Source organism: Ambystoma mexicanum, chromosome 9 (genome assembly GCF_040938575.1).
Source record: "Ambystoma mexicanum isolate Mex_15411 chromosome 9, UKY_AmexF1_1, whole genome shotgun sequence".
Classification (NCBI taxonomy): Eukaryota; Metazoa; Chordata; class Amphibia; order Caudata; family Ambystomatidae; genus Ambystoma; species Ambystoma mexicanum.
Window position 1 is genome coordinate 609,914,906 of NC_090931.1, and position 26,569 is coordinate 609,941,474.

Here is a 26,569-nt window from a genome sequence, read left to right on the forward strand (position 1 = left end):
AGTAGAGACATTTAGAGTGCTCGTCCTCCTTGAACACATTCTGTAGCTGGCATCCAAGGCAAACCCTGAACAGCTTTCCGGGCGTTGAGCTTCCTTTCTCCTGGGCCACGTTCGGGTAGGCCGCAGAAACGTCTGGAACCCTCCAAGAAGCGTAACTCGACGAAATCTTCACCCTTGAGGGGCATAGAAAAAAATCTGACACGGACACCCGTTAATCGGATGTAGAGATGGTGGAGCTTGAGGCTCTATTTGACCGAAAAATGAGATTCTCTTTGAAAAAGCGCGAAAACGCAGCAAAAGCTTGAGATCCAAACACGAGGACTCCCAACACTTGAGCGTGCGGTAAAAATCTGAAGATGGCTGCCAGAGGCGAGGCTTAGGGAGAGGGCAGTCATTGGCTGAGGGCAGTATGACCCAGAGACCAGTGATTGGTTACTACTCAGAAAGACAGATCAGAAACGAAACTGATACTGATTTTTTCTTTACCGAGGATTCCCGGCCTGACAACGGGGAATATTCATGAGCATGTGAATCCATGCCAGACCCCATGGTGGAGAAGGCTAGATGACCCCCCGCCCCATGGCGTTCAGCTTCTTTCCCTTGCCGTCCGTGGGGGAAGAGTATGTACTACTTTGCCGCCGCCGAGACCACCGAGTCCGGGGACGGTTGGGATCTGAGACATTCGGGTGCAGAGTCCGGTACCCTGTACTACTTCTCGTACCGGTCCCTCTTCGCTGGGGCCGAGGACAGGTTCTTCATGGGGGACAGCCCCTCGTCCCAAATGTCGTCCAATAGAGGGATAGAAAGTACAGTCTTCCTCTTGGCCTCCCGGCGCTGGTACAGGAAGCCTTCCTTCTCCTCGGGGGCAAGTTGAAACATCTCAGAGGCCCTAGCGATCATGGCGTGGAAACAGCCAATCTCGTCGGGAGGCGAGGCCCTGGGCACTGGCAACGGGAGGTCCACTCAGTCGTCGTCCGTACCAGTCGTCGGGGTATTCGGTTCCGTATCGTCCTTTGGAGGAAGGGAGGGTGGCGAAGGATGGCAAGGAGGTGTAGGATGGACTCCCCTCTTGACGGGGGGGGGTTCCCTCGACGGCCCAGGTGCCGCGGGTCCTCCCGCCGCAACAGGGGCATCCTTGTCCAGATCTCTGAACACAAGCTGTCCGCCGACACGTCCGCTGGCGGAGGTTGCTGTGTTGGCTGCAACGGAAGCGATGGCAGTGGCGTGATGTCCTCAGTCTCCTCACCGTCCTGCTGCTCCTCATCGGTATCCTCGCCACTCTCCACATCCGCTTCCCCGGGGTCCTTCCCATACAAACTTTTTGTTCAGTACGGCCTTCGGACCAGAACGCCCCTCCTCTGAGATGTCTGAGCCCTGCAGGACCACCGCACACCCCCTCCCCCCTTCTGCTTCACCAGCGGGGACGGTCTAGGGGAAATGATCAGCATAGTCTTCACCAGTGTCTTCTCAATGGGTAGAAAAGACTATTCTCTCCGCGCAGGCAGGGAAAATCTCGTTTTAGGGGCCGCCTCCTGCAAGTCCGCATCCGCGGTCTTCACGAGGGACGCCACCACTCCTTCCAGGGAGGACTTTGCCTGGTGAACTGGGCCTTCACGACCTTGGGCGCGCTGGAGGTCTTCACCGTGAGGGGGGGTGGGGGGGTCAGCGCCCCGCTCCCCCTTGGCTTTCTACGTCGGAGTCGCCTGGGACTGCTCCATAAGTTTACCTGGATGTTCCGACTTTCTCTTCTTCGCTGACCCGGAGCGTTGGCTCGTAGTCGAGGGTGCCGGAGATGCCGTTCCCGACCTGACCGCCAAGGAGCCCATCCCAACGGCACTCCCAGTGCCCGCGGACTCTGTGCTTTGCCTTATGTTGGGCCTCCGTCGCCAGAGCGCCCTCAAAGGTCGTAGAAGATCGCTCGATTTCCTCTCGCTGGGTGAGGCTTGCTGCCCAGGCATCTTGGTATGGAGCCACTCGGAGAGCCGCATGCGACGGTCCTTCATGGTGCCAGGCACCATATCCTTCCAGAAAGCACAGGTCTCCTCCACATGCGTTAGGTCGGAATGTAGGCAGTAAAGGCACAGGGAAAGCCCATCGTCCAGGAAAATGTTCCGTAGTCCACATCCAAGGCAGATCCTGAACAGAGGCGTCGAGTCGCCTTGGTCTTCAGCCATGTCCATGCAGGGTAGGCCTCAAGAATCTTCCAGAATCCTCCAAGAAGGGAACTCGAAGATAAATCGCCCCTGAGGAGCGTAGAAAGTTCTGAAAAACGGGTCCCCGTTAGTCAGATGATGGGTCGATGGAGCTTAAGGCTCAATTGACAGAAAAAACAGAAAATCTAAGAAAAAGCGCAAACGCAGTAAAATGCCAGAGAGCTAATCACGGGGACTCCCACCACTGTAACGTGCGGTAAAAATCTGAAGATGGCTGCCAGAGGAGGGGCTTAGGTAGAGGGCAGTCATTGGCTGGGGGCAGTGTGACCCAGAGACCAGTGATTGGTTGTTAGGAGAAAGACAGTTTAGAAGTGAAACAAACAGATTTTTTCTTTACCGAGGATTTCCCACCTGACGGGGAATATTCATGAGCATGTAAATCCATGCCAGATCCCATGCTGGAGAACAATAATATTAAATGGCTCATTAAACCAAAAAACGTAGCTAAAACAAAATCTGTTCTGCCAAGACAGATATCTAGAACTCTTCCTAATTAATTGATACAAATGATAAATATAATGACACCCTGGCTCTCATGTAGCCTTGCACACGGCCTCTTTACTGCAATGGATCAAATCTTGCAATAGAAATTGTGCTGAAAAAATGCCAACATAAAGTTTTGTGCTGCAAAATTTGCCATCTCATGCCGCAAAATCCTGGAGGGTCTAAAGCAAAGGAAGGAAAAGGGTTTTAGGAAGGAGGGGATGGTACACAGTGTCAAAGTCTGCAGAGGAATCAAGTAGCATTAGAATGGAGAATAGTTGCAAGTGATGGGAATGGGGGTCTGAATAGTGCGCTCAAGGTAGCTGATAATTGCGGTTGAAGATTACTCACGTTAGAGTGGTGGAACAGAACAGATAGGTCTGTAGAAGGAGGGTTTGCTGAGGTCAGCAATAGATTTAAGAATGGGGATGAGCGTGAGTTTTACAGCAGACAGAAAATTTCAGGAGGGAGTGAGCGATTTAAGAGGAACGAACGGTGTGAGGCAGCGATGGGCAAAAGTGCTTTGATTCAGCGAAAAGGGTGCACTGAAGGATCTGTAGAAGTTCATTTGAAGAGGAGTGCATGGTGTGCGGTCAAGAGAAGGAGGGAGGCAGAGAGAGGTATTGAATGGTTGCTGAGTGTTAGGGAGAATTCTCATTTTATGGCCATTTTCCCTTACCTATAGAGTCCCCCAGCAGCTTTGCTGGATTTGAAGGGTTTGTTTTTTTCTCCTGCTAAGAGTGAGACACTTTTTCCCATTCTTAGGCATTTTTGCTGTGTGCGCTCTAGGCTATTTTTGTGTTTAATGTCTATGGGATTTTCTCAACCCGTAGGAACCAACTTTATTCACGTGTTACACAGCACCCTCCGTGCAGTGACACAGGGGTGGCGTAGCGACCCCCAAACATAGACTCCATACCCTGGGACTGACTACTGTCTCCCAGGGCATGTAAAGTCCCAATTGACTTTACTAGTCAATTTTTATGAACTAAACCAGTAGAAACCATCTTACTATGGGAGGTACTGTTGTTCTCCAGCATGGGTCTGGCATGGATTCACATGCTCATGAATATTCCCCGTCGTCAGGCTGGGAATCCTCGGTAAAGAAAAAAATCAGTATCAGTTTTGTTTCTGATCTGTCTTTCTTAGTAGTAACCAATCACTGATCTCTGGGTCATACTGCCCCCAGCCAATGACTGCCCTCTCCCTAAGCCCCGCCCCTGGCAGCCATCCTCAGATTTTTACCGCACGCTCAAGTGTTGGGAGTCCTCGTGTTTAGCTGGAGAAAGGGTTAATAGTTTTTCCCTTATGTTCATTTTTCGAGAGGGTACCGTACAGTCCCTCTCTTGAAAGTTTCTGGCTGGTGGCAGTGGTTACTAATGTAAATATTCAATCGCAAATATTTCCCTATGTATTTTCCCATTGTTCGAGGGTACCACTTTTTCTGACAGCCTCTAACAAACCACCGGTGTATTTTAATATTAACTGGACTCCGGTAGGTTTTATTTGCCAGAACTTTAATATAACCTCTTTCTCTTGTCCTTCTCTAAACTCCTAACCCAGGTTCGGGGATCCTTTGCTCGTCCTTTTGGCAGGCTTCTACCGAGAAGCCCTCCTTTCGGCGCCACTGAGTCTGGGTGGGTCCATTGTGTGGAAGGGGGAGTAGGACCCCTGGAGAGGGTTGCCTCAGCAACCCATGTCGCACTCTATCCTGATAGGCTGGAGGGTCTCCCGCCAAGATGACCACTCCACTGTGTGAGTGACAGCTAGACTGTATGAATGGGGATCTTTTTGCATAAAAGCAGGGTCCTGAGGGCTGGAAGAGCAAGACGTCGCCATTGGAACTAAGAAGCTGAAGAGGAGAGAAGCCAAAGACATCTGCAACGACTGAACCACCAGTGAAGCCCTGCTGCAGCGTCTCACCACTTTTCTCCACATGACGAGAGAAGATCTTCATCTGCAAGAGTCTTCTTCCCTTGAGCTGGTGGGGCCAACAAGTTTGCCAATCGCCTTCCCGGACCTGCCTTGGTCGAATCTCCCGTACCCAGTACTCGGAGGCCAGATAGCCAGGCACTAGTCCACCCGGAATGCGATTTAAAGAAGCGTACCTTTTATTCGTCGGGCAGCACCGCGGCTGGTTTCATCCCTAGGTAGAGCAGTAACTCTAACCTTCCTCCACAACGAGAGTCCCTCTTCCTCTGCTGGAACACCCGAACTGCAGGAACTACCAGGAAGAACTGCCACCGCAGGAGCCACTTCATTTAAAGTTACATTGTTCTGCCAGGCCGCCCTTTCTTCGCGGTAGCACTAAAGTTGTTTTAAATCCTTTACCTACCTGTTGGGTTGGCAGCCCCTCTCTCTTAATATTGTCTTTTCAACTTCTGCATCCACCTTTTCAAATTTGTTAACCAAAGACTTGACGGCAGCTACAAGAATATTTTGCTCCTGGGCCCTTGCCCTGTACCACTGACTCTGGCACAGGCCTGCTGACTCTGGCTACATTTGTTAGACCTGCCTTCTTTAGATTGATTTTCATCTAGAACTGTGTGGTGCACCTATTTCTTACAACTACCCTTTCCTTCCCATTTTTAAACCTTATGAAATGCCATTTTGCTCAGTTTTCATGTAAGTCTTGCCTATACTGATGCACTGTCTTGCTTAAACTGGTCCACAAACTTATGGGAAGTGTTGCTAGGGTGTGTAGGACACTATTTATATATAACTTGTGCTTTCCCTCCCTTGTAAGGAATTGATAGAATATCCCTTGTGTGTGGTCTTCACTGTGCCATTTTGCTCAGTTTTCACTCTGGTTCACTTGGTTTACAATTTAACTTGGGAGTGTGTATATTTTTCCTTTGACTTAATTTAACTTGCTTGATGACTGTGATACATGTGTTTTATTAGAAGTGTATAAAATAAACATATAACTACTTTTTAAATACAAAGCGTTGGTCAGTGTTTCCTTGTGCCATAGTACTTTAGGCCTATTGTGTAAGCCCTGAATACATCTCATCTCCCTCTTGAGATAAGTCTGACTGCTCAGCCACAGCTACCAACTAAATCTTTGTGGTACAGACCGATACCAAAGGGGATTTATTGCTCTCACCTGTAGTCTTAATCTTCTGTAGTGCTCCGTAAGGGAACTGCACAGGATTCTGCCCAACACTGAGCTATCCCGTATATTAGCAATTTTAGATGAGACGTAGGAGGCAAAGTAGTCGGATGTGAGGGGGATAAGGAGCAGGTTTTAGGAGGAGAGCATAGCCTGGAGGCTCACAGCTTGTGAGTGTGGGAGCGGAGCAAAGAAATAAAGCTGGTGTATTTTTTTCCAGCAGTACCACTCTATTTTCAGGTTAAAAGCACTCACATTAAATTTCTTTAAAAAACAAAGCTTGCCCCAGACCATCAGCAAAGCAGCAGCAACCATCTGGAATTACCTTGAACCAAAAATATGCCACAACCATAACTCATTCAAGGTGCCAGTGAGCTGGAGACAGAAGGGAGTAGTATGGGATGTAGGAAGGAAAAAAGTATATATAAAGCTTTTAAAACAATATTTGTAATGTATTATTTATCAATATACCATGCTTTTAAATACCTGCATTTATTCTTCATGCCTCTATGTATATTATCTGTAAAATGATATGGTTGTTTTAGGTTTGTCTTATGTTTTACATAGCACTAACCGGCTACACTTATTGCAGCATCAAAACAATGAGAAATGTAGTATGCTGCACACCCAGAAAAGGCATAGTTAAGACCGGATCAAGAAACATTATAGGGTCTCTGTGCTAGGGACCTGTATGCTGTGCTTGGGAGGAGGACACTGACAATTTCTATCCATTACCTATATATTCACTGAAGAACTTAAAAGTGCAGTTAAAATGACCAGATTTAACATAACAAAGAATTCCGCAGATTTTTGGGAGTCATGACCAGCTTAACTCGGCACGCTCCAGTTGATGTCCCCCATAATGCCATTTTGTATGTCATTGTGAATCCCTCCTCTTGTATGCATGCGTTCATGGGCTTTGCAACGGTAACGTGCCGAGTTAAGCCGTTCATTACTTCAGACATTTGTTGAGTTTCAAGGGTTTTGTTGTATTACATCTGGTCAATTTAACTGCAATTTCAGTGAATTTCAAGGGTTTTATTCCACTGCATATGTTCCCCTGTATATGTTTCTTTACACCCACCAGGGGGCCATGGCCTTTGGCCTTCCACTATACATGTCTTTTGGGCCCATTAGGCAGGGCACTGTATATTTTAAAAGACTACTTTGGCCGTGTTCACTGTACATGTTCCCCAATACGTTTCTTTTGGACCCACTAGATGGTAACAGCGTTTGGTTGTGGCCCCTATACACTATTCACGTCATTCTTAACTTGTTTTTTGAAAAATTGTTCCCAAAATGTCCAGTTTTGGTGGGGGGAGCGGGGCTTGACAATGCCTTGATTTAGAAAATGTCATCCAAATCCATCCAGCATGTCAGATGTTATGATATGATAAGATTGATTGGTTATTTATAACACACTTAATACCCACAGGTTTCTAAGCACGGACCCGGGGATCAAACCGGTGTTGCTCTGCGTCGTCTTGCTTGCAAGGCGAACACGTTGCCCCTGAGCTATCGTTCTGAGACAAATTTGCCTCTGAGTCTCTCTCCTTCAAAGCACCAAGGTTTTAAAGGGGCAGTGGCCACCTTGTTCTCTGCCGAATATTTAAAAACTACTGGCTGGATTTACCCCAAACCAGTCAAAGAAATTAAGTCAACACTAAATTGTTTCTTATTTGGTCAAAATCTAACAAGCGGTTTCCGCGCTACGGCTGTTCAAAAACTGCACTTTTTCCTCTATGGGATAATGAATGAGAGTAGGTTGAAAACAGCGTGTGTATGTTTTATTAATAACTTTAATTTCTAATGACTAATTCACAAAATGTCCCGTTTAGTTGGACTCTTGATAAACGGTTTGGAAAATGTAATCCAAATCAATTCAGCAAGTCAAAAGTTATTAGCCATACTCAGCCTCTCTGCTGCAAGAAGCACCAGGGCCGATATAAAGGTTTTAAAGGAGCAGGGGGCACTTTTTCCCCAAGTGAAAATAAATGGGCTGAAAGTGTGAAACTTTAGAGTTTTGTTTTCTTAATAACCTTTTAATTGTATAATGTATTGTTCCCAGGATTTGCAGTGTTCGAAGGGGGCGGGGAAGGGGGCGGGTAGGAATGGGGCTTTGGAAAACCCTTTGTTCAGAGAATTTCATCCAAATCCATCTAGCAAGTCAAAAGTTATTATGAATAGAATTTTGGGAAAAATGGCTGCTTTTACCATTTCTGAAAATCCTGCCAGCCTCTCTGCTGCGAAGTATCATGTGTGAGATCACTATAAGTTTGGGTGGAAGGGAGAACCCTCCCCACCCCTAAAATCGAGTCAATGCTTTGTGCCCAAATTGTTTCATACCTGGTCAAATTCCATCCAGCAGTTTTCGCTGTGTTCTAGAACAAAAACTGGACTTTTACTTCTACGCGAAAATGAATGTGGACTAGAATGAAATTGCATTTATTTTTTTCTTAACAACTTCTTTATTTTGGCACCAGGGGCAGACAACAGGAGGAGTAGTGTGGGTGCTCATGGGCTGCGCAAGTACACATTTTTTTGCGCAATTCCCTCCAAATCCTTTGTACGAGTCATAAATTGTTAGTAATTCATTTTTGGGATTTCCTATGGTACATTATATTAAACTTACTATAATGTACACAAAACGGGAAGCACATGCACACCCCAAAAAAATGTTTTTCACACATCCCCACATCACACAGCCCCCTTCCTACACACACAACCACAAACAAAAACCACCACACCCCTCACACATTCACAAGCACACCCCTCTTTCCAACAGTGAAATGGATAGAAAGGGAGTGTTGAGGGGGGCGGGTAGGATGAAGAATAAACATGGGTCAAATACGCTGTTCTATGGAATCACGTTTTAGCTCATTGCACCCTTCTCAGAGAAGAATTATCCTTTGCATAACAGTCTTTGTCCCACGGAACGGGTAGTCCAGCACCGAAATCCTAGGCAATTTTCTTCTGAACCAGAGTTCCATCAGCAACCCCAGACATGTGTTGCGGCTTTGTTGGGCCTCCTCACCGAGGTTAAACTGAGCCTCTTTAAAGCACAGTGAGCACGGGGTCCACGTCTGAATTACCCTTGGTTACTTATGGTGAAATGGATAGTCTGGTACCCGAGAACATGGCTATATTGTTTTCAAATGTTAGCACCAAAAACAAAGTGTGTGGTCTTTCAAAAGTTGCGGTTGCCTCCCTGGACTAACAGCTTGTTTACCTTGTGATTCAGGATGTCGTTCATGCGTCTGGTGGCTTCAGAGCTGTGAGATTCAGGGAAACATCTTTTGGGGATAACACCGTGTTTTTCTGAAAGAGAAAATAAATTAGACTGTTGCAAGATGTGTTCATAGCAATGGATGGCAAACTAAAATAAATTGAAAAGAATGCATGAACATTTAAGAAAAATTAACAGCTGTAAGGCAGATTTATTATTTGTATGCTTCATCCCCTCTCCTAGTGAGGCCATCAGCCCTTTCATTTTGCTGGACTTCTGGACCTTTTCCTTCTATCCTCCCTATCTCTTTTAAGACATCTGTATTTTACTGATCCCTTTGGGTTATCCTTTGAGATTATTTCTTCATCCTTACTTTCTACTGTTCTTAAAGATGGAGAGATACTTTGTATCTCTGCTAAAACTTTACATTCTCAGGGATTGGCAAACACACACCACATTATTTGGAGTGCCAAGGGGATACTTAGTATAACCCTTCCCCCTGCTCCTGTGACTTTTTAGTCACAAACAACCCTCTAGTTGTGGCTGGTGGCAGTGAGCGTGTTCTACAAACTATTGTGTTATTTTTTACCGCAGACTCTGTTCACAGTCTCTGTATGCACAATTGGGGCAACCAAGTACTAACTTGGTGGCTCCTTCCTTTTTTCACCATTTCTAGCGTGGTTCTTCGTTAGCCCTTCTTCTACCATTATGGGAGAGGGAGTTCTGTGTGTGTTTTGCGTTTGGTGGGAACCCTGGGGTGTCCCCGCCTAGTCTCCAGTGTGTCTGGCCAGGCAGGAAGCGGGGAGGAGTTTTTCACCCCCTTGCCCTTTGTCTGCATGAGGGCCTGAACTGAACCAGCTCCGACTGGGGGTCTGGCTATCCTGATTGGACAGCCACCCGCCCCTTTCTGTAAACTGCTGAGAGATTGCAGAGGAGTGTGTGCTAAAACTGAATCAAAGGTGAGCGTGAAAGGCAAGTCAACCACTGGAAACTGAAGTAACCGAAAAGGACGGCCAGAGACGCCTGCAGACCCTTTGCAACACCATGAAACAACCACTGCTGTCCTAACCCTGTATTCTATGCGACAGAGGAACTCCGAAGACGACGACTGCTTCCCTTTCACTGGTGGGAACAACCGGTCCTGAAACACTCCCATTTGAGCCATCTCCCGAGGTGCTGTGCCTCTCCAGAGCTGTGGACCGCAAATAGCAGGAGGCCTCTGACCCAAATTAAATGCATCGTCTCAGAAAGTCTAAATCCGTCCAAGTCTTTGCTGAGCTTCAGGTGAACCGCCAGAGACACAATCCGACTCATCCAGGTCCCCTCAGAGTGCTGGACTTCAGGAATCAAAGAGGATTTACTAGGCAAATTGCATCGGTTGTTGGTGCTGCAGAAAAGGCACGAAAACCACAGGCTGACCAGAAGAGCTGAAGAAATCTGTGCCAGAGATCCTCACTCAAGACTGCTGCTGAGAGATCCCGTCCATTGTCCTGCTTTTGGACACCAGACCAAGGAATCCAGGGGTCGGGTCCAGCACTGCCACATCGAGGAGAATCCAGCCACAAACATTTCTTCTAATGTAAGGTTCTGTAGGGAGAAAAGGTATTACTTACCTTAATCCGAGGCGAGCGTTGGAGTGCATTGAGTCCAGGGTGCCCCCTCTTACCTCTGACCCAAGCTGCTGTTTGCGTCCCTTTTGCAAGTCCTTTGACAGTGTCTCCACCGTTGTGTTAGTCTTCCAGCACCTTTAAGACTAGAGACTAGGAAGTATACAGAGAACTTCACAAGACTTTGAGCCTCTCCGAACTGCCTTTTAGCTAGGGATGCGAATTGGACTTTAAAAGCCTTAGTATGCAAATAAACTGCCTCTAGAACTTTAAGCTCTGCCACTGTTTGACTAACCAACTGTTTTACTTCCTAAAAGACTTTATCTGATGTGGTTTTGCTAACTAACTCTAATTACCGTATTTTTTCTGTCTTTCGCGAATAATACGTTAGAACTGTTTAGTGTCAAACGCTCTAACAATTGTAACCGCGAGCAACTACAAACTAAGGAGTGGCCTTTGAAAAGTATCTACAAGTAATCTTATATGTTTTGGTCATATTTACGAAGTTTTTTTAAACCCCTTGTGTAAATATAATAAATATGTATTTTAATATACATTTGAGTGTGTTTCTTTGAATTGACTTACTAACTGGGTTCAGTGTACTTACCTACAGCTCACATCTTCCTCTTATGATAAGCCTGACTGCTCTGCCACTCTACCAAGGTCTCATGAGTAGTACAGAATGATTCTACGAGTTTGTGATCTATAAACCATTGGGATAGATTTGTGAAGTCGTACTTCACAGTGGATTGAAGGAAAACTCCCCTAACAATAGCATTCCCCTGAAATAGAAAATCATAAGTGTAGTTGGGCTGATAAGGTTGAGTACTCTTGGCCAGGCCCAAAAGCAGTGATAAGCGACGATATTCTCACATAGCTGTGGGTATCGCACATCCCTCACTGCAGCATAGCCAACAATAAGTCAATATATCCTGCATGCTTATTTTGTCATATGCTAAATGAGCCATTTAATTATTTTTGGGAACTTTTTGCACTTTGCAATTAAGCAAGGGTGATAGTTTGGGGCCCAAGTTATAGGCTTGAGCGAAGGGGGCTTTAACACTGAGACCCGGCACCATCACCAGCCGAGAAGCCCACGCAACAGGTTATTTCCATTAGCACCCAGAGGCAAACCCTCAGCCTGCTGCGAACAATTAAAAAACCAAGAAGAAAAGAAAAAAACACCACGAGTGAACAGCCGATAGTGTGACTACAGAGGGTTGGTAGCCATGGAATGTCAGGCTCTGAGTGGAGCCCCTTTTCCATTTATGTGGTTGATATGATAGATGGAGGAGAGCTGCAGCGGAAGGTGACAGTAAAGGAGAAAAGCAATTCCAGAGCATTCCTCTGTATGGAGTCAGAAGCAGATCCTGAAAAAGAAGGCTGATGTCTCAGTCTCCCACATTTACTTGTAGTGACCATTCTTGAGAGAAAACTGGTACCGATGAACCAGACCAGGTACACTTGAGGCATGCTTCCTCTTGTGGCTACTTAAATGCTCTTCATCAGCACTAGTGGAGGAGGACTTCGCTCTAAGTGCCCATCTTTGGTACTGTAATAGGCTTGTCGGGATGGAAAAGGTGCTCTGGCAGCAAAGGACTGGTTGCTAGTTACCATACCACATGGTAGGCAAGGGGTTTACCTGTGCACTGAAAGTCCTGGAACCAATTGTCCACTTGGAAACAATCGGGGAAAAAAACTCCAGCACTGGACCAGTTCCCTTGCTCTGAACACTGGATTAATTCCGTGACTGCAGAGGAACCTTGCTGTGATTCCAGAGTAGAAGACAAGAATGCACAGGTTGAAGGTTCACAAAGCACATGCCAAATGCCTGGTAAGGACATGCGTCCAAGAAAGGGTGACAGCACCAAGCGCATGCTTTGGAGCATTCGACATATGGCATGGGACTCTGGCAGTTTAATAAAAATGTTTTATTGAAAAAGTCAATTGAAATGTGTTATTATTTTCTTTTTTTACACAAATGCAAGTGCCAAATCCCAATCTGTAAAATAAAGGACAAAGCGGGGCGCTGATGAGCAGCAACGAAAAGGGTTCGCCAGATCGTTAGCTCCGACCCCAGCAAGATCCTTTTTAAAAAAGATTCCTCCCTGTGACCCATATGCTCAACCAGCGAGATCACACTGTGTTGTGCCGCTTCCCTGTACCACATAGCCAGCTCTGATGTTGTTTTAAGCACCAGCAGAACACTGCATCGATGTGAGCTTCCAGTCGGTAGGTGCACGAGCCAGCACCCCGCTAGGGCTCCCGAAACAGACAGGCTGCTGCTTTTGGAGGCCTGTTTGGGGAAGGGGCCCAGCCGTTGGCTGTCCGCCCTCGCTCCGGGAGCACAGGTGAGTACGGCGCTGCGGTCCGGAGCCACTACATAGAACGGGGCCTGGAATATCCTGTTGATTGTCCTCCGAGGGGATTGAGAAGTCTGACAGCTGCAAGCTAGCACAGACACGACGGGAGGCTTTGAGGAGCCTCCAATCCTGCTACATGGCTCATTGTCATCCAGTGCAGGGCCAGAACGCTGCATTTCAGTTCTGCCTCCCAGTGCTGTACCTGTGCTAACAGAAGTGATGCAGTAGACGGTGGCTTGTTTGTGGACAGAGGAGCCTGGGGCCCAGTACATGTTAACAAAGGTGGGCCTGTGATATATAGAGCATAGTACCCTAATTCTGGCTGAGGGTGGTGGTACACTGTGCTGGAAGAAGACCACTGGTGGGTGCAGGCAACTTACCATGGTTGATGCCAGCCAACTAGTTGCAAGTATGACTAAGAGGTTGGTAAGTGTAAAGGTCCAATCAACGCTTACACCAGTACCCAGAAAGGAGCCCACGAGTCCTGCAACACCTGAGAGTAATGCTGAAGTGCAAAGGCCACTTTAAGCAGCACCCATAGACCCCCAATTGGCTGCCATGCAGAATGGATTTGCTGCAGTGAACATGAGGTTGGATGATATTGCAGCCAACATTACCTCCTTGCGCTCCAACGTGGTTGATTAACAGAGGTCGAAAAACCAGGATTAGTAGCACGGAATATGAAGTAGAGCAGCATGAACGAGACATTACCTAATTGAAGAAAGAACTCGCAGTGATTCGAGGTAAATACGATTACCTGGAATCGCGATCTTGGGGTAATAATATCCGTATAGTTGGTCTGCCGGAAGTCGCTATAAAGGGGTCAATGGAGCCATTCATAGACTAACTCCTGCAACAACTTCTGGGTGCTCTAGAATTCTGGCTCAATTCTTGGAGGAGCGAGTCCACAGCGCCCTTGCACCAGCCACAAAGTCTGGAGCACCTCAATCACAATGATTGCCACGCTTTTAAATTACAGGGACAGAGACCTTCTACTGAAACTGGCTAGAGAGCGTGGAACTTTACAGTTCGAATCAGCTACATACAATTCACATATACCCTGATTTTGTTGCCAACGTCCAGATGATACGCCGATCCTATGACCCAGTGAAGGAACTGCTGCAACTCCGACAGATCCCATAGTACGTCCTCATATTCCCTGCTAAAATCTCCATACAGCACAGTGGTAGAAAGCCCTGCTGACGCATCACATACATCGAAGATTCGATTCCACTTCCGGCTGATTGCTGTTATCAGGAGTGCTATGATCTTTCTGTTTCAGATGCGGGAGAGTGAACATCTGCCAAGGAGGCTGCTTGTAGAAGATTTGAGGAATGGTTCAATGGGCATTGATTGCTTATATGCCGGGATGACTGATGGAGCGCCACATACATTCGCTGTTCGCATTGCGCTCCTAGGAGATCTTAGTTGTGGGCATGGGCATGCATCTAGTTGGGGGAGATGATGGGGTGGGTAGTGGATCGTGGGGGGAAGGCAGGGAGCATGGTTGCTCCTATGGTTGGGGTTAAAAGTTTTAAAAACAATATATTGTACTTCATAGGTGGTCTTGTTTTGTCGAGTTGTCCCTTCAGGGGGGTTAACATTTGAAAATGGCTGTTAAGGGTCATCCGAGGCTACTGGGGGCATTATCCTTCCAGTCCTGGAATGTCAGTGGTATGAATAGCCTGTCCAAGGCTAGGCGGTTGTCGACTTATCTTGAGGGCCATGCCCCTAAAGTCCTCCTACTTCAGGAAACACATGTCTTGGGCTAGGTTCACAGGTCCTTTACCCCTAAATGGGTCTGACAGATTCTACATGTCATACTCCTCACAGGACCGTGGTGTGATGACGTTAATACACCCCACAGTGTTTATTGTGGATAGAGGCTATATCGATCCCCTGGGAAGATAGGTCATGGCAAAAGGAATATTTGATGGTGACGACATAATCCTGGTCAATTCCTATGGTGCCAATGTTGACGATCCCAATTTCTACTGGGCCTTGCCGATATACTTGTTGGGCATACTGATACACACGTGTTCTGGAGGGTGTGGGGGGAATTTGAATTTAAGGAACAAGTTACTTACCTGTAACTGTTGTTCTCCAGCATGGGTCTGGCATGGATTCACATGCTCATGAATATTCCCCGTCGTCAGGCTGGGAATCCTCGGTAAAGAAAAAAATCAGTATCAGTTTCGTTTCTGATCTGTCTTTCATAGTAGTAACCAATCACTGATCTCTGCGTCATACTGACCACAGCCAATGACTGCCCTCTACCTAAGCCCCGCCTCTGGCAGCCATCTTCAGATTTGGTAGCACGTGAAGTGGCAGTATGACCAAGTGAAGAGCCGCAGAGGGGTAGGCGGGAGGGTTCGCATGTGAATCCATGCCAGACCCATGCTGGAGAACAACAGTTACAGGTAAGTAACTTGTTCCTTCTCCAGCATGGGGTCTGGCATGGATTCACATGCTCATGAATAAAGAATACATAGCAGTACACACATGCAAGACCACGGGAGGTGGCAAAGGCTCAACATTAAGCATTACATCAAACTCAACATTAAGCAATTCTTACCTCCTCACCAGGCTCACCTTAGGCGAACAGATTGCGCAGCACTGCTTGGCCGACCCTGGACTCCTCCCTGGAATCCCGATCGACGCAGTAGAATTTCATGAAGGTGTGCGTCGACCTCCACGTAGCAGCCCTGCAGATGTCCAGCAAGGGCACACCAGATAGGAACGCTGTGGTAGCTGCGATCGCTCTGGTGGAATGGGCTCTCGGACGGCCAGGCAGTGGTCGGTTTGCCAACCGATGTCAGTACATGATACAGCCGGAGAGCCATCTGGAAATGGAGGCCTTTGAGAGAGCCTTCCCCTGATTGACAGGTCCAAAGTTCACAAAAAGTTGGGACGTCTTCCGAAAACACTTCGTGCGGTCACGTAAAACCTCAGCGCTCTAGCCACATCCAGCGAGTGCAAAGTCCTTTCGGCCGGCGACAAAGGCGACGGGAAGAAAACAGGCAACATCAAGGGTTCGTTGAGGTGGAAGTCCGACAGCACCTTGGGCATGAAGGAGGGGTGCGTCCTGAGCACTACCCTCGTGTCGTGAAAAGTCAAGTATGGGGGCTTGCAGGAAAGGGCCTGGATCTCTTCCACTCTTCGTGCGGAGGTGATGGCCACAAGAAACGCTGTTTTCCACGACAAGAACTTCAACGGAGCCGAGTGCAGAGGCTCGAACGGAGGTCCCATGACCTTGGTCAGCACCACGTTGAGCTCCCACGCCGGGGCCGGAGCCTTCACCGGCGGGAATGATCTGAACAGTCCCTTCATGAATTCTTTCACCAGACGATGAGACCACAAAGACGTCCGCCCCGTGGTTCTGGTGTATCGGGAGATCGCAGCAAGATGAATCTTGATGGACGCGTGCGCCAGTCCAGCCTTGGCCAGCGTCAGAAGGTACGGCAGTACCTGGGGAGCAGTAATCCGTAGAGGGTTAATCTTCTGTGCGTGGCACCAGACAGAGAACCTCTTCCATTTGTGTCCATAGCATTTAAGAGTTGAGGAGGCCCTGGCCTTTGCAAGAACCTCTCTGCAGTCGGCCATTATGTCGTATCCTCCAAACTCTAACGCTGCAGCAGCCAGGCCTACAAGTTCAGCGACTTCGGGTCGTGATGGAGGATGGCGCCTCCTTCCCTGGAGAGAAGATACGCGTCCACTGGCAGCTTGATTGACGGGGACGCTGACAAGTCCAGAAGGTCCGGGAACCATATCTGCCTCGGCCACGCAGGTGCGACGAGGATCATCCTGCACCGTGACCTCTTGGCAATGGAGGGAACGCGTATAGAAACAGGCCCTCCCAGGGGAACGAGAAAGCATCGCCCATGCTCCTCGGCTGGGGAAACCTGCTGGTGAACCTCCGGCACTTGGAGTTCGTCGTCGTCGCGAACAGATCGACCTGGGGTGTGCCCCACCGTCAGAAGAGGCGGTCCACTAGATCCTGTCGTAGTTCCCACTCGTGGCACGAGTGCAGCTCTCTGCTGAGCGAGTCGGCGATGGTGTTTATCCCTGCCAGATGAAACGGCACCAGAAACATCCCTTGGGCGACGGCCCAATTCCACAGATCCTGCGCCCCCTTGGACAGGGCTGGGGACCTGGTTCCGCCCTACTTCGTGATGTAGAACATGGTGGTGGTGTTGTCGGTGAAGATCCTCACCACCTTGCCCTTGAGGGACGGAAGAAAGGACCTGAGGGCCCAAAACACTGCACGGAGCTCCAGGACGTTGATATGGAGGGACTTCTCCCTCGGAAGCCAAAGGCCTCTCGCATGCAGATTTTCGGTGTGCGCTCCCCACCCTTCCAGGGAGGCATCCGTGGTCACTGTCTCCTGGTGGCCGGGGGTCTGGAAGTCCATGTCCGCCGTCAGATGCGCGCGGGTGCCCCACCACCGGATCGCTCGTCGGAAACTCTCGTCGAGTGTTATCCTCTCCTCGAAGCTGCCCGTCGTCTGGATCCAGCGCGCGTCCAGGAACTCTTGCAACGGGCGCATCCGGAGCCTGCACAGGCGGATGAGATAAATGCAAGAAGACATCATTCCGAGGAGGGACTTGATGGACCTCACCCTTGCCGCGTCCGCAACCAGCATCCGCTGCACCTTGCCCAAGATGGCCCTCGTCCTTTCCTCCGACGGAGAGGCCAGAAGCGACACTGTGTCGAGCTTCGCTCCCAGAAACAGTGCGTCTTGCGCTGGCACCAGGTGGGACTTGGCGTAGTTTATGGAGAATCCCAGGTCCGTGAGTAGTTGGACGGTCCTTGCCGTGTGCTCCACGGCGAGCTCCTTCGTCTTTGCTCGGATGAGCCAGTCGTCCAGGTAGGGGTAGACATGGATCCCCTTTCGGCGCAGCTGAGCCGCCACCGGTGCGAGGCACTTGGTGAACACCCTGGGTGCCGACCTCAATCCGAAGGGAAGGGCTCTGAACTGGTAGTGACGCCCTTGGACCACGAACCTGAGAAACTTTTGGAGTCCCTTTAGGATGGGAATATGGAAGTAGGCATCCTCCAAATCCAACGACGACAGGAAATCGCCCTCCTCCAGTTGACCCAGGACGTGTTGGAGGGTGACCATCCAGAACTTCTGTGCCTTGATGAATTTGTTCAGTCGTCGTAGGTCCAGGATGGGACGCCATCCTCCCGTCTTCTTCTTCACGAGGAAGTATCTTGAGTAAACTGCGGAGCCCCGAAGCCTCTTTCGGACGAGCTCGATGGCGCCCTTCTTGAGCATCGCCTTTACCTCCAAGAGAAGTTGAGGGACGTGATGTTCTTTCCTGGCCACAGAGGGGACGCGTGGGCACCACTTTAGAAACCCGAGGGCGTGACCCTGAGCTAGGGCGTCCAGTACCCAACGGTCGGTGGAGATGGACTCCCACACGCTGACGAAGCTCGCCAGCCGGCCTCCCACCGGGGTGCTTCGGTGGGGGCCCGACCCCACGGCCGGTTCAGTCCTGCTTCGACGAGGCTTTGCCGCCTTGTCCTCCTTGGCGACAACGGCAGGGTCCGCCTGACTTGCCTCGTCCCCTGTAAGCTTCCTGTGACGACGAACGGGCCGCTTGACGGTAGGTGGAAAATCCGCCGCTGGAACCTTTGGAGGCACCCTGTTTGCCTCCGCCGCTCCGAAAGGGCGGCCGCCGTTGCTGGAGAACCCCAAGAGCCCGGGCCGTCTCTGTGTCCGCCTTGATGGCTTGAAGGGAATCGTCCACTGTTTTCCCAAACAGGTTGTTTCCGTCGAACGGCATGTCCAAGACTCTGGTCTGCACGTCCTGACGGAAGTCAGTAGCCTTGAGCCATCCAAGCCGCCTAAGGCACACGCCGTTGCCCAACTGGCGAAATCCAGTGTCAGCGATGTCCGTCGCAATCGTAATGGCGTGGTCCGACGCCACCTCTCCTTCCTGCAAGATCTCTAGGGCTTCCGCCCTCTTGTCTGGTAGGAAGTCCAGCAGGGGGGCCAGTTTGTACCACAACTCCCTGTCGTAGCGGGCTACGATAGCCAAGGCGTTGGCCGCCTTAATCGTCGTCGCTGCCGACGAGATGACTCTGCGTCCCATCGTGTCTAATTTCTTTCCCTCGCCGTACGGCGGGGAGGTTGACGTAGAGGCCGCACCCCCCCCGCTTTCTTCCTGGCCGCCGCAGAGACGACCGAGTCCGGGGTCGGCTGTGCCCGAAGGCACAAGGGGGCCGCGTCCGGGACCCGGTACTTCTTCTCGTACCGATCCCTTCTAGCCGGCGTCGTGGATGGGTTCTTGAGGAGTGCGAGGCCCTCATCCCAAATATCGTCTAGTAGAGGTACAGCGAGGACCGTCTTCCTCTTGGCCTTGCGCCGTTGATAAAGGAAACCTTCCTTCTTCTCTTCCGGGCAGAGCTGGAAAAGCTTGGATGCCCTGGCGATCATGGAGTGAAACGATCCAATCTCGTCGGGCGGGGAAGCCCGGGTGGGAGGTGACGACAGAAGATCCTCGTCGTAAACCTCGTCGTCTGTACCCGTCGCGGCCGTGTCAGTCCCCGTATTATCCCCACGTGTCGCGGACGGGGAGGATGGCTGAACAGGGCGCGATGGCTGAAAAGGAGGTGGAGGATGAATCCTTCTTCTCTTAGGGGGAGGGCTCCCAGAAGGGCCTGGCTCCGGGTCCCCCGTCGGGAGCGGTTCCTCCGTTGGTGGTAACGGCAGTCTCGTCCTTATCTCCGAGCATAAGGACTGTATAGCCAACAAAATGGCAGCCGAGTTGTCTTGCGGCTCTGGTTGAGGGGAGTCCGACGGGCGGTCAGGAGCCCCATCGGCACCCTCGACGTTCTCGTCGTCTCCTACGTCGGGGTCCATCCCGACGGGCTGGTCTTCTTCCACGCCAACGCCGTGGCTTAAGACTTCGATCAGCTCTTCCTCAGAGGTTGAGGCCGAATCCACGACGACCTCCTGCCCCCCCCTTTTTCTTCTCCGTCGGAGGTTTCACAGGGGTCCTGTCGATGGGCATGAAAGAGGACTCCCTCCGCGGTGGCAGGGAGACTCTGGGCCCCGAGGTCGCCACCACTGGTGTAGCCTCCACAGGCTGAGCCAGGGCCGCCGCGACTGTCTCGATAGAGGCCTTGGCCGGATGGATTAAGGCTTTCACCACCTTAGGTGCACTCACCGCCTTCTCCTTGGAGGGAGGGTCACCGCCTCGCTCCCCCTCCGATGGGGCCTTCGAGCTCGACCGGGGTCTCTCCAGGAGCTTCTCCTTGTGCTCGGCCTTCCTCTTACCCGAGCCAGAGCGTTGGCTCGTGGTTGATGGCGGCGGGGAGGATGCGCCCTGCCTGGCGCCCCTTAGAGCCCGACCGTTGGCGCTCCCGGTGCCAGCGGACTCGCGGTGCTTGGCCTTCTGTTGGACCCCCGTCGCCGGGGCGCTCTCAAAGGTCTTAGAAGACCGCTCTGACTTCTTCTTCTCGCCTGACGGGCTCTTTCCTTCCAGCCAGTTGGCGAGACGTTGATGGCGGTCCTTCATGGTCCGCTCCGACATATTGCCGCAAAACGCACAGTCCTTCTCCACGTGCGTCTTGTCCTCATGTAGGCAGTAAAGGCAAAGGGAGTGTTCGTCCTCCTTAAAGACATTCTGAAGCTGGCATCCAGGGCAGACCCTGAACAGCTTTCCGGGCGTCGAGCTTCCCTTCTCCTGGGCCATGTCCGAGATGGGCCATGTCCGAGATGGGCCTGAGAAACTTCTGGAGTCCTCCAAAAGCGTGGCTCGACGAAATCTTCACCCTTGAGGGGCGTAGACGAATCCGACACGGGTCCCCGTTGATCGGATGAAGAAACGGTGGAGCTTGAGGCTCTTTTGACCGAAAAAAGAGACATTTTTCTGAGAAAAAACGTGAAAAATAGCACTAACACTCGAGAGCAATAGCACGAGGATCCCAACACTTGAACGTGCAGTAAAAATCTCAAGATGGCTGCCAGAGGCGGGGCTTAGGTAGAGGGCAGTCATTGGCTGTGGTCAGTATGACGCAGAGATCAGTGATTGGTAACTACTACGAAAGACAGATCAGAAACGAAACTGATACTGATTTTTTCTTTACCGAGGATTCCCAGCCTGACGACGGGGAATATTCATGAACATGTGAATCCATGCCAGACCCCATGCTGGAGAATAATTGGTACCGCTATGGATCGCTCTTCTGAAACCCCCTGGCCTCTCACCTTAGCAGCTCAAGCCCGGTCACAAATTATACAGCAACTGCATCTGTCCGATATCTGGCGTAGGCTGCACCCTACAGTGAGAGTATATACATATTACTCTACGGTCCATGATTGCATGCCACAAAATCATCATTAGCTTTTATCCACAGAACTGATGAGAAGGGTACATGGGTGCTCCCTTCTTTCGTGCACCTTCTCTCCGATTGTGCTCTCCCTGGCTTTTACGCGCATTTGCAGACCTTATCCCCTTTGTCGTATACTGGCGATGCTGCTACAAGATCCTAATTGCACGGAAACAGTTTACACCAAAGTCGAGGAGTTCTTTAGCATTAATGTGGGCTCTGTGATGCTTCACTCTACTGGGTGGGAAACAATTTAAGTGTTTAGAGAAGGGGGGGGGGACTACGGCTACTGACTGATGGGTCCCTTAAGGCACTTCGACAGGAACTACACAAGCTTGAAGTGCAGATAAGACATCTTGAGAACGAATATGGGAGGAAGAAAGACCGGGCCCTCCTTGGGTTAAAGCAACCTATTGAAATTCCGGTACCCGGCGGATAAAGGTATTCTATATTACTAAGCCAGTGCTCGCTCATAGATGCAGCGAGTCTGATAGGCAAGGACTGCTCTTGCTAGGGCAGTCAAAACGGAATTCACTATCTGTTATTACTGGTATCACTGCAGCCTCTGGGGCTACCTTGACTACAGACAATGGCATTAATGCACAGTTCCAAGCTACCATGAATCTCTATACTCCTGCAGGGACTTTAGCACAGACGAGGAGCTGCTGCAGTATTTGGAGGACATAGATTTTCTGACACTGCCAGAAGCAGTGAACTTGGCACTGGATGCTCAAATCACTGCATAGGAGATATCTGTTGCCATTGCCGCCCTGGCGTCCGGGATGGCCCTGGTGTCAGATTGACTGGGGATTGAAATATATATGGAATATAGTGATTTCCTTGTACCGCACCTATTGTGTGTATGGAAAGAGTCCCTAGTCACTGGGTTTCTCCTGCAATCTATGCATGAGTCAATTACAGTCTTGGTAAAACTTGGGAAACCTCAGAATGAGGTGACGTCCTATTGGCCACTATCATTACTAAACACAGACAAAGATCTTCGCAAAGGTCTTGGCATCCAGACTCCTTCCTCGTATGGTAGACCTAGTGCATACCGACCAATATGGATTTGGCCCAACTCAGTGCACAGTGTTGAATCTCTGTAGGCTTTTTGATATCATTTCCCAGATCGATCAGCAGGCCAAGGCAGTGACGGCATCCCTGGATGCCGAGAAAGCCTTCAACTCAGTGTCCTTGCGATATTTGATGAGGGTTCTACGTCATTTTTAACTTGGAGTGGTCTTTTAGAACTATGTCCAACTTCTCTATTCCCTGCCTGTAGCCAGAGTAAGGACCAATTCTAAATTGTCCCCTAGCATAGGTTTAGACAGAAGGAGCGCGCCAGACGTGCCCCTCGTCTCCCCCTACTGTTTGCACTGACAATAGAGCCACTAGCTGTGGTCATGAGGGGTAGACATGGACAGAGATACAGATGTCAGGACACCCTCAGGTCATATTTTTGTTGCAGACGACACATTATTATACATCTGCAACTCGGGTAAATCTAGGTCCCATGATGGATGAAATACATACATTGACTAAACACTATGGCTATATTGTCAACAAAACAGTCTGAACTGTTTCCCCTTACAGATGCCACACTTCCGATGACATATTTACTGGGATTTCACTGGGTGGATGCCCGATTAAAATACCTGGGCATCTGGGTCTTGAGACAAAAGTGCATCTTATACGCAGACAATTATGCCGAATATATACACCATTTGGAGGCCAAACTGAAGATCTGTCCTACAGTGACAATCTCCCTATATGGTAGGTTGTCCTTGCTGAAAATGATCGTCCTTCCAAAGTTACTGAATTTTTTCTGCAATATCCCCTTCTGTCTGGGTAGTGCCTTCTTTTCGTCCATACGCTCCATGATGGTGGGGTTTTATAGGGGTCTGGCATAGCTAGAATGAGCTGGGAGAAGCTCACGGAACTGTATAAGCGTGGGGCGGGGTGACTGGCCACTCAGACGTTTAAACTACCTAGTCTCTCAAGCACAAAATGCAGGATATTGGTACTCACAGGAGCCTGAAGTTGTGCGCTTGGTGCTTAAGAGATATGGGGCGTCCCCCACTAACATCAAGGCAGTCATTTTTAGCGACAGGTATAACTACTCCTGTACCTTTGACCCAGTTTGTACGACTGTCAACGCCTGGACCAGGTTGTTTCACAGATTTGAGCTTATAGTGCTTGATCATAAAAATGTCCCGTTTGGAACTTCCTTGGGTTGACTCCCACCTTTGATGCTGATCTACAGTGATCCTGGGGCGACAGCGCTGGCTTTGTATTAGGTGACCTTTTCCTGGGTGCGCTGTTCGCGTCACTTGATGACTATGTCCAAACTTGGAAGTAGTCATTGTAATTTTGCAGTATTATAGGATAAGAGCAGCTGAAAAACGGTTTTGGGTGATTTTCACACATGAGCCGAAACCTATCCACTCAGTCGAAATTGTCACGTTCAAGAAGCCCAGGCAACTAGTATCCAGACTGTATGGAATGGTTCTGAATGCCCAACCCACAAAGAATGATCCACGGCAGAAATGGGAACAGGACCTAGGAGTCCAATTCTCTGACGTCTAGAGGCAGAAATGCTGCATGGTCACTAAAAAAAATGTCTTTGTGCCCGGTACAGACTAATGCAGTTTAAGCCATTAAACCATCTGCACTATATGCTGGTGAAACTTGCTAAATTTACACAAGGTGCTTCGGAAATACGTATTAAACGTGGCTACTCCCCAGCTGACAGTACACACGTTTTGGCACTGCCCGGGTATTGGCGTTTTGGGAGAGGGGCTGGCAGCAACTTTTCAGATACTGGATATCCCACCTACATTAGCGCCTATCAAGTACCTCCGGGGAAACATAGGCAAAGTGTTGGGGTGCTAATCAGACGATTTCTTAATGTAGCATGTGTGGTAGCCAACATGTGTGCTTCACTACTAGTAATCAAGGGGCTCCCCAATGCATGCAGAGTGGTTGTGGGATATCATTTACACTTCTGACAAGGAGGACATGTATGTATCCACCGTAGCATCATCGTGTAGCTGCTGCTGAGCGACACAGATCAGAAATAGACTGAAGTACTCTAGTGCCATGCCCTATGTAACGTGTTCAAACATTTGCATATTGTTTCTGGTATGAAGGTCGGAATGAGCATAATTACTGTTTCAGTGCGCACAGTCTGTCATTGCACCCGTAACTCGTTATTGTACAAGACTTCATGAAAGTGCTTTTTGATCTGCCCTGTAAGGTTTGCCTATGATTTAAATAAAGTTTAACAAAATAAATAAAGGACAAAAACAATCCCAATGAAGTACCGAAAAGTAGACGCCCAAATAAAGAATAAAGGGTCAGCAGCTCCAAGACTCAGCTGGTGGCTGTGGTACAGGGCACACTTGTATAAGGGAGCATAAGTATCTGAATGCAAAATGATGGTTCACATACCGGAATTTTAAAGATATTGCTGCTTTAACGCAGCGTCTGTAGGGCAGTTTCCTGGCCTGCTGCAGGAGCAGGTCCTCCCCTCCCAACAAGTTGGAAGTAAGACCCTTACTGCTTCAACAGTAACAGCTGGCAGTCACATCACTGGGATTCGGATTAAGCTCCCTAGCCCATGTCTCCCAGATCCCCTTCTTGAGAAACACCCGCTGGCACAGATCAGGAGGCGTGACATTCTAGCAGGAGCGATGGAATGTTTTAGAACAGTGGGGGATTACTTTAATAAGGGTTCAGTTTAATTCTGGATGATCACAGATGAGGGTGTAGTTTTCTTATTTTTTTTTAACCTCCATTTATGTTTGTTCAGCAGACACATTCATTCGAACAGCAACAATACAGAGTTAAATGAAGTGTTACACATCACATCGAATAAACAGATCGGAGACCCGTATCCCAGTACTGAAATTACTTATACAACTCAGCATCATGACAGTTAAGTATGGCGTTAGGAAACTACGAAACTCACTCCAGATGTCAATAGGCCTGGAGGTTACAGGTTGCAATGCAATGTTTCCTCAAAATCATTCAATCATTGGCCCTTGTCAATTCCTTCAGCCAGTCTTTCCCCTGCAGGGGGGCGTGGGGTGATTTTTCCATTTCTTAAGGATACATCGTTTAGCAATTATACAGCCCATATTCAGGAAGGATCTTTTGCACTGTTCTGAGACCGTGTTCCAGATCCCAAAGAGGCCACTCAGGTGTGTCTCCTCCAATTGACTATCACTTCGGATAGTGTATTATATACCAGACTCCAGAATTCCGAGAGCATAGGGGAATTCCACAACATATGCACATAACCACCATTGACACCTTTACATCGTGAGCAGCAGTCATCCGTTTTTTCTTGTTGTCTATTAGGCATGTAGAGCAACATATGTAATATCTTGTATTTAATTAATCAATTAAAGTCTTGTATTCATAGATGCAGATTTAGAGAAAGCACACATCTTGGCCCACAATTCATCTGAAATCTCTATGGCCAGGTCTATGGCCCATTTATCCCTACTCTTTGCCACTGCTATTGGGAGTTTTATCCATGGTGGCAGGCTGTAGTTTTCATGTTGAAGGAAAGTCCCTCTATGCGCACACTCCAGAGTAAATACAACCAGCTAGGGAAATAAGCCAGTAAATCGCTTTTCAAGGATAACAAGATTTTAATAATACAGAACACAGATGCCAGCAAAGAACTCTGCTGTCCGAGAGCACCCTAGCTCTAACAGTTACAAACGTCAGCTTAAAAAGCACATTACGTCATTGTATACAGTAGAAATTGTTGCCACTGATTGGTGGGACCCTACACATGGGTCTGCTTCTTTGGGGATGCAGGCCGTATTTGGTTACTTCTTGTCCCGTCGATCAGCATCCACGTGGGTCAGCTGGGCTAATCCTCACAGTGAAGGTCGGGTCAAACATTACACTCTGTTTCTATCTAAACTAAACAAACGAGGCATACATATTAACTCATTGTGTCAGGCACCTGGGCAGCACGGGAAGTGGTGCCAAGGTAAAGGGAGGATAAAATACAGTCATGCTGACCCATGCATTCACGGCCGTGTTGATACCGGAGTTCCCCTCCTAGTACCTCGTATTCCATTGGTTGTGTGTTGTTGCTAAGTAGAAATATTGCTGCGCATACTTACATCTCCCGTGGACACTTGATGAGGGTTCCGTAAGTATGGGGGTCAGGGCAAGGCAAGCTCCGGCCTGGCTGGGTGGGGGTG

At 49.2% G+C, this 26,569-nt stretch overlaps 1 protein-coding gene across 1 annotated transcript in view; it reads right to left on the reverse strand.

The window, feature by feature from the left end:
• The window catches only part of BLMH (bleomycin hydrolase), a 648,489-nt gene that overhangs the window by 511,415 nt on the left and 110,505 nt on the right, over window positions 1-26,569 (reverse strand). The window contains exon 5 of the mRNA XM_069615257.1: window positions 9,038-9,126. Within this exon, the coding sequence (XP_069471358.1) occupies window positions 9,038-9,126 (89 nt within the window). The remainder of the gene's footprint in view (window positions 1-9,037; window positions 9,127-26,569) is intronic.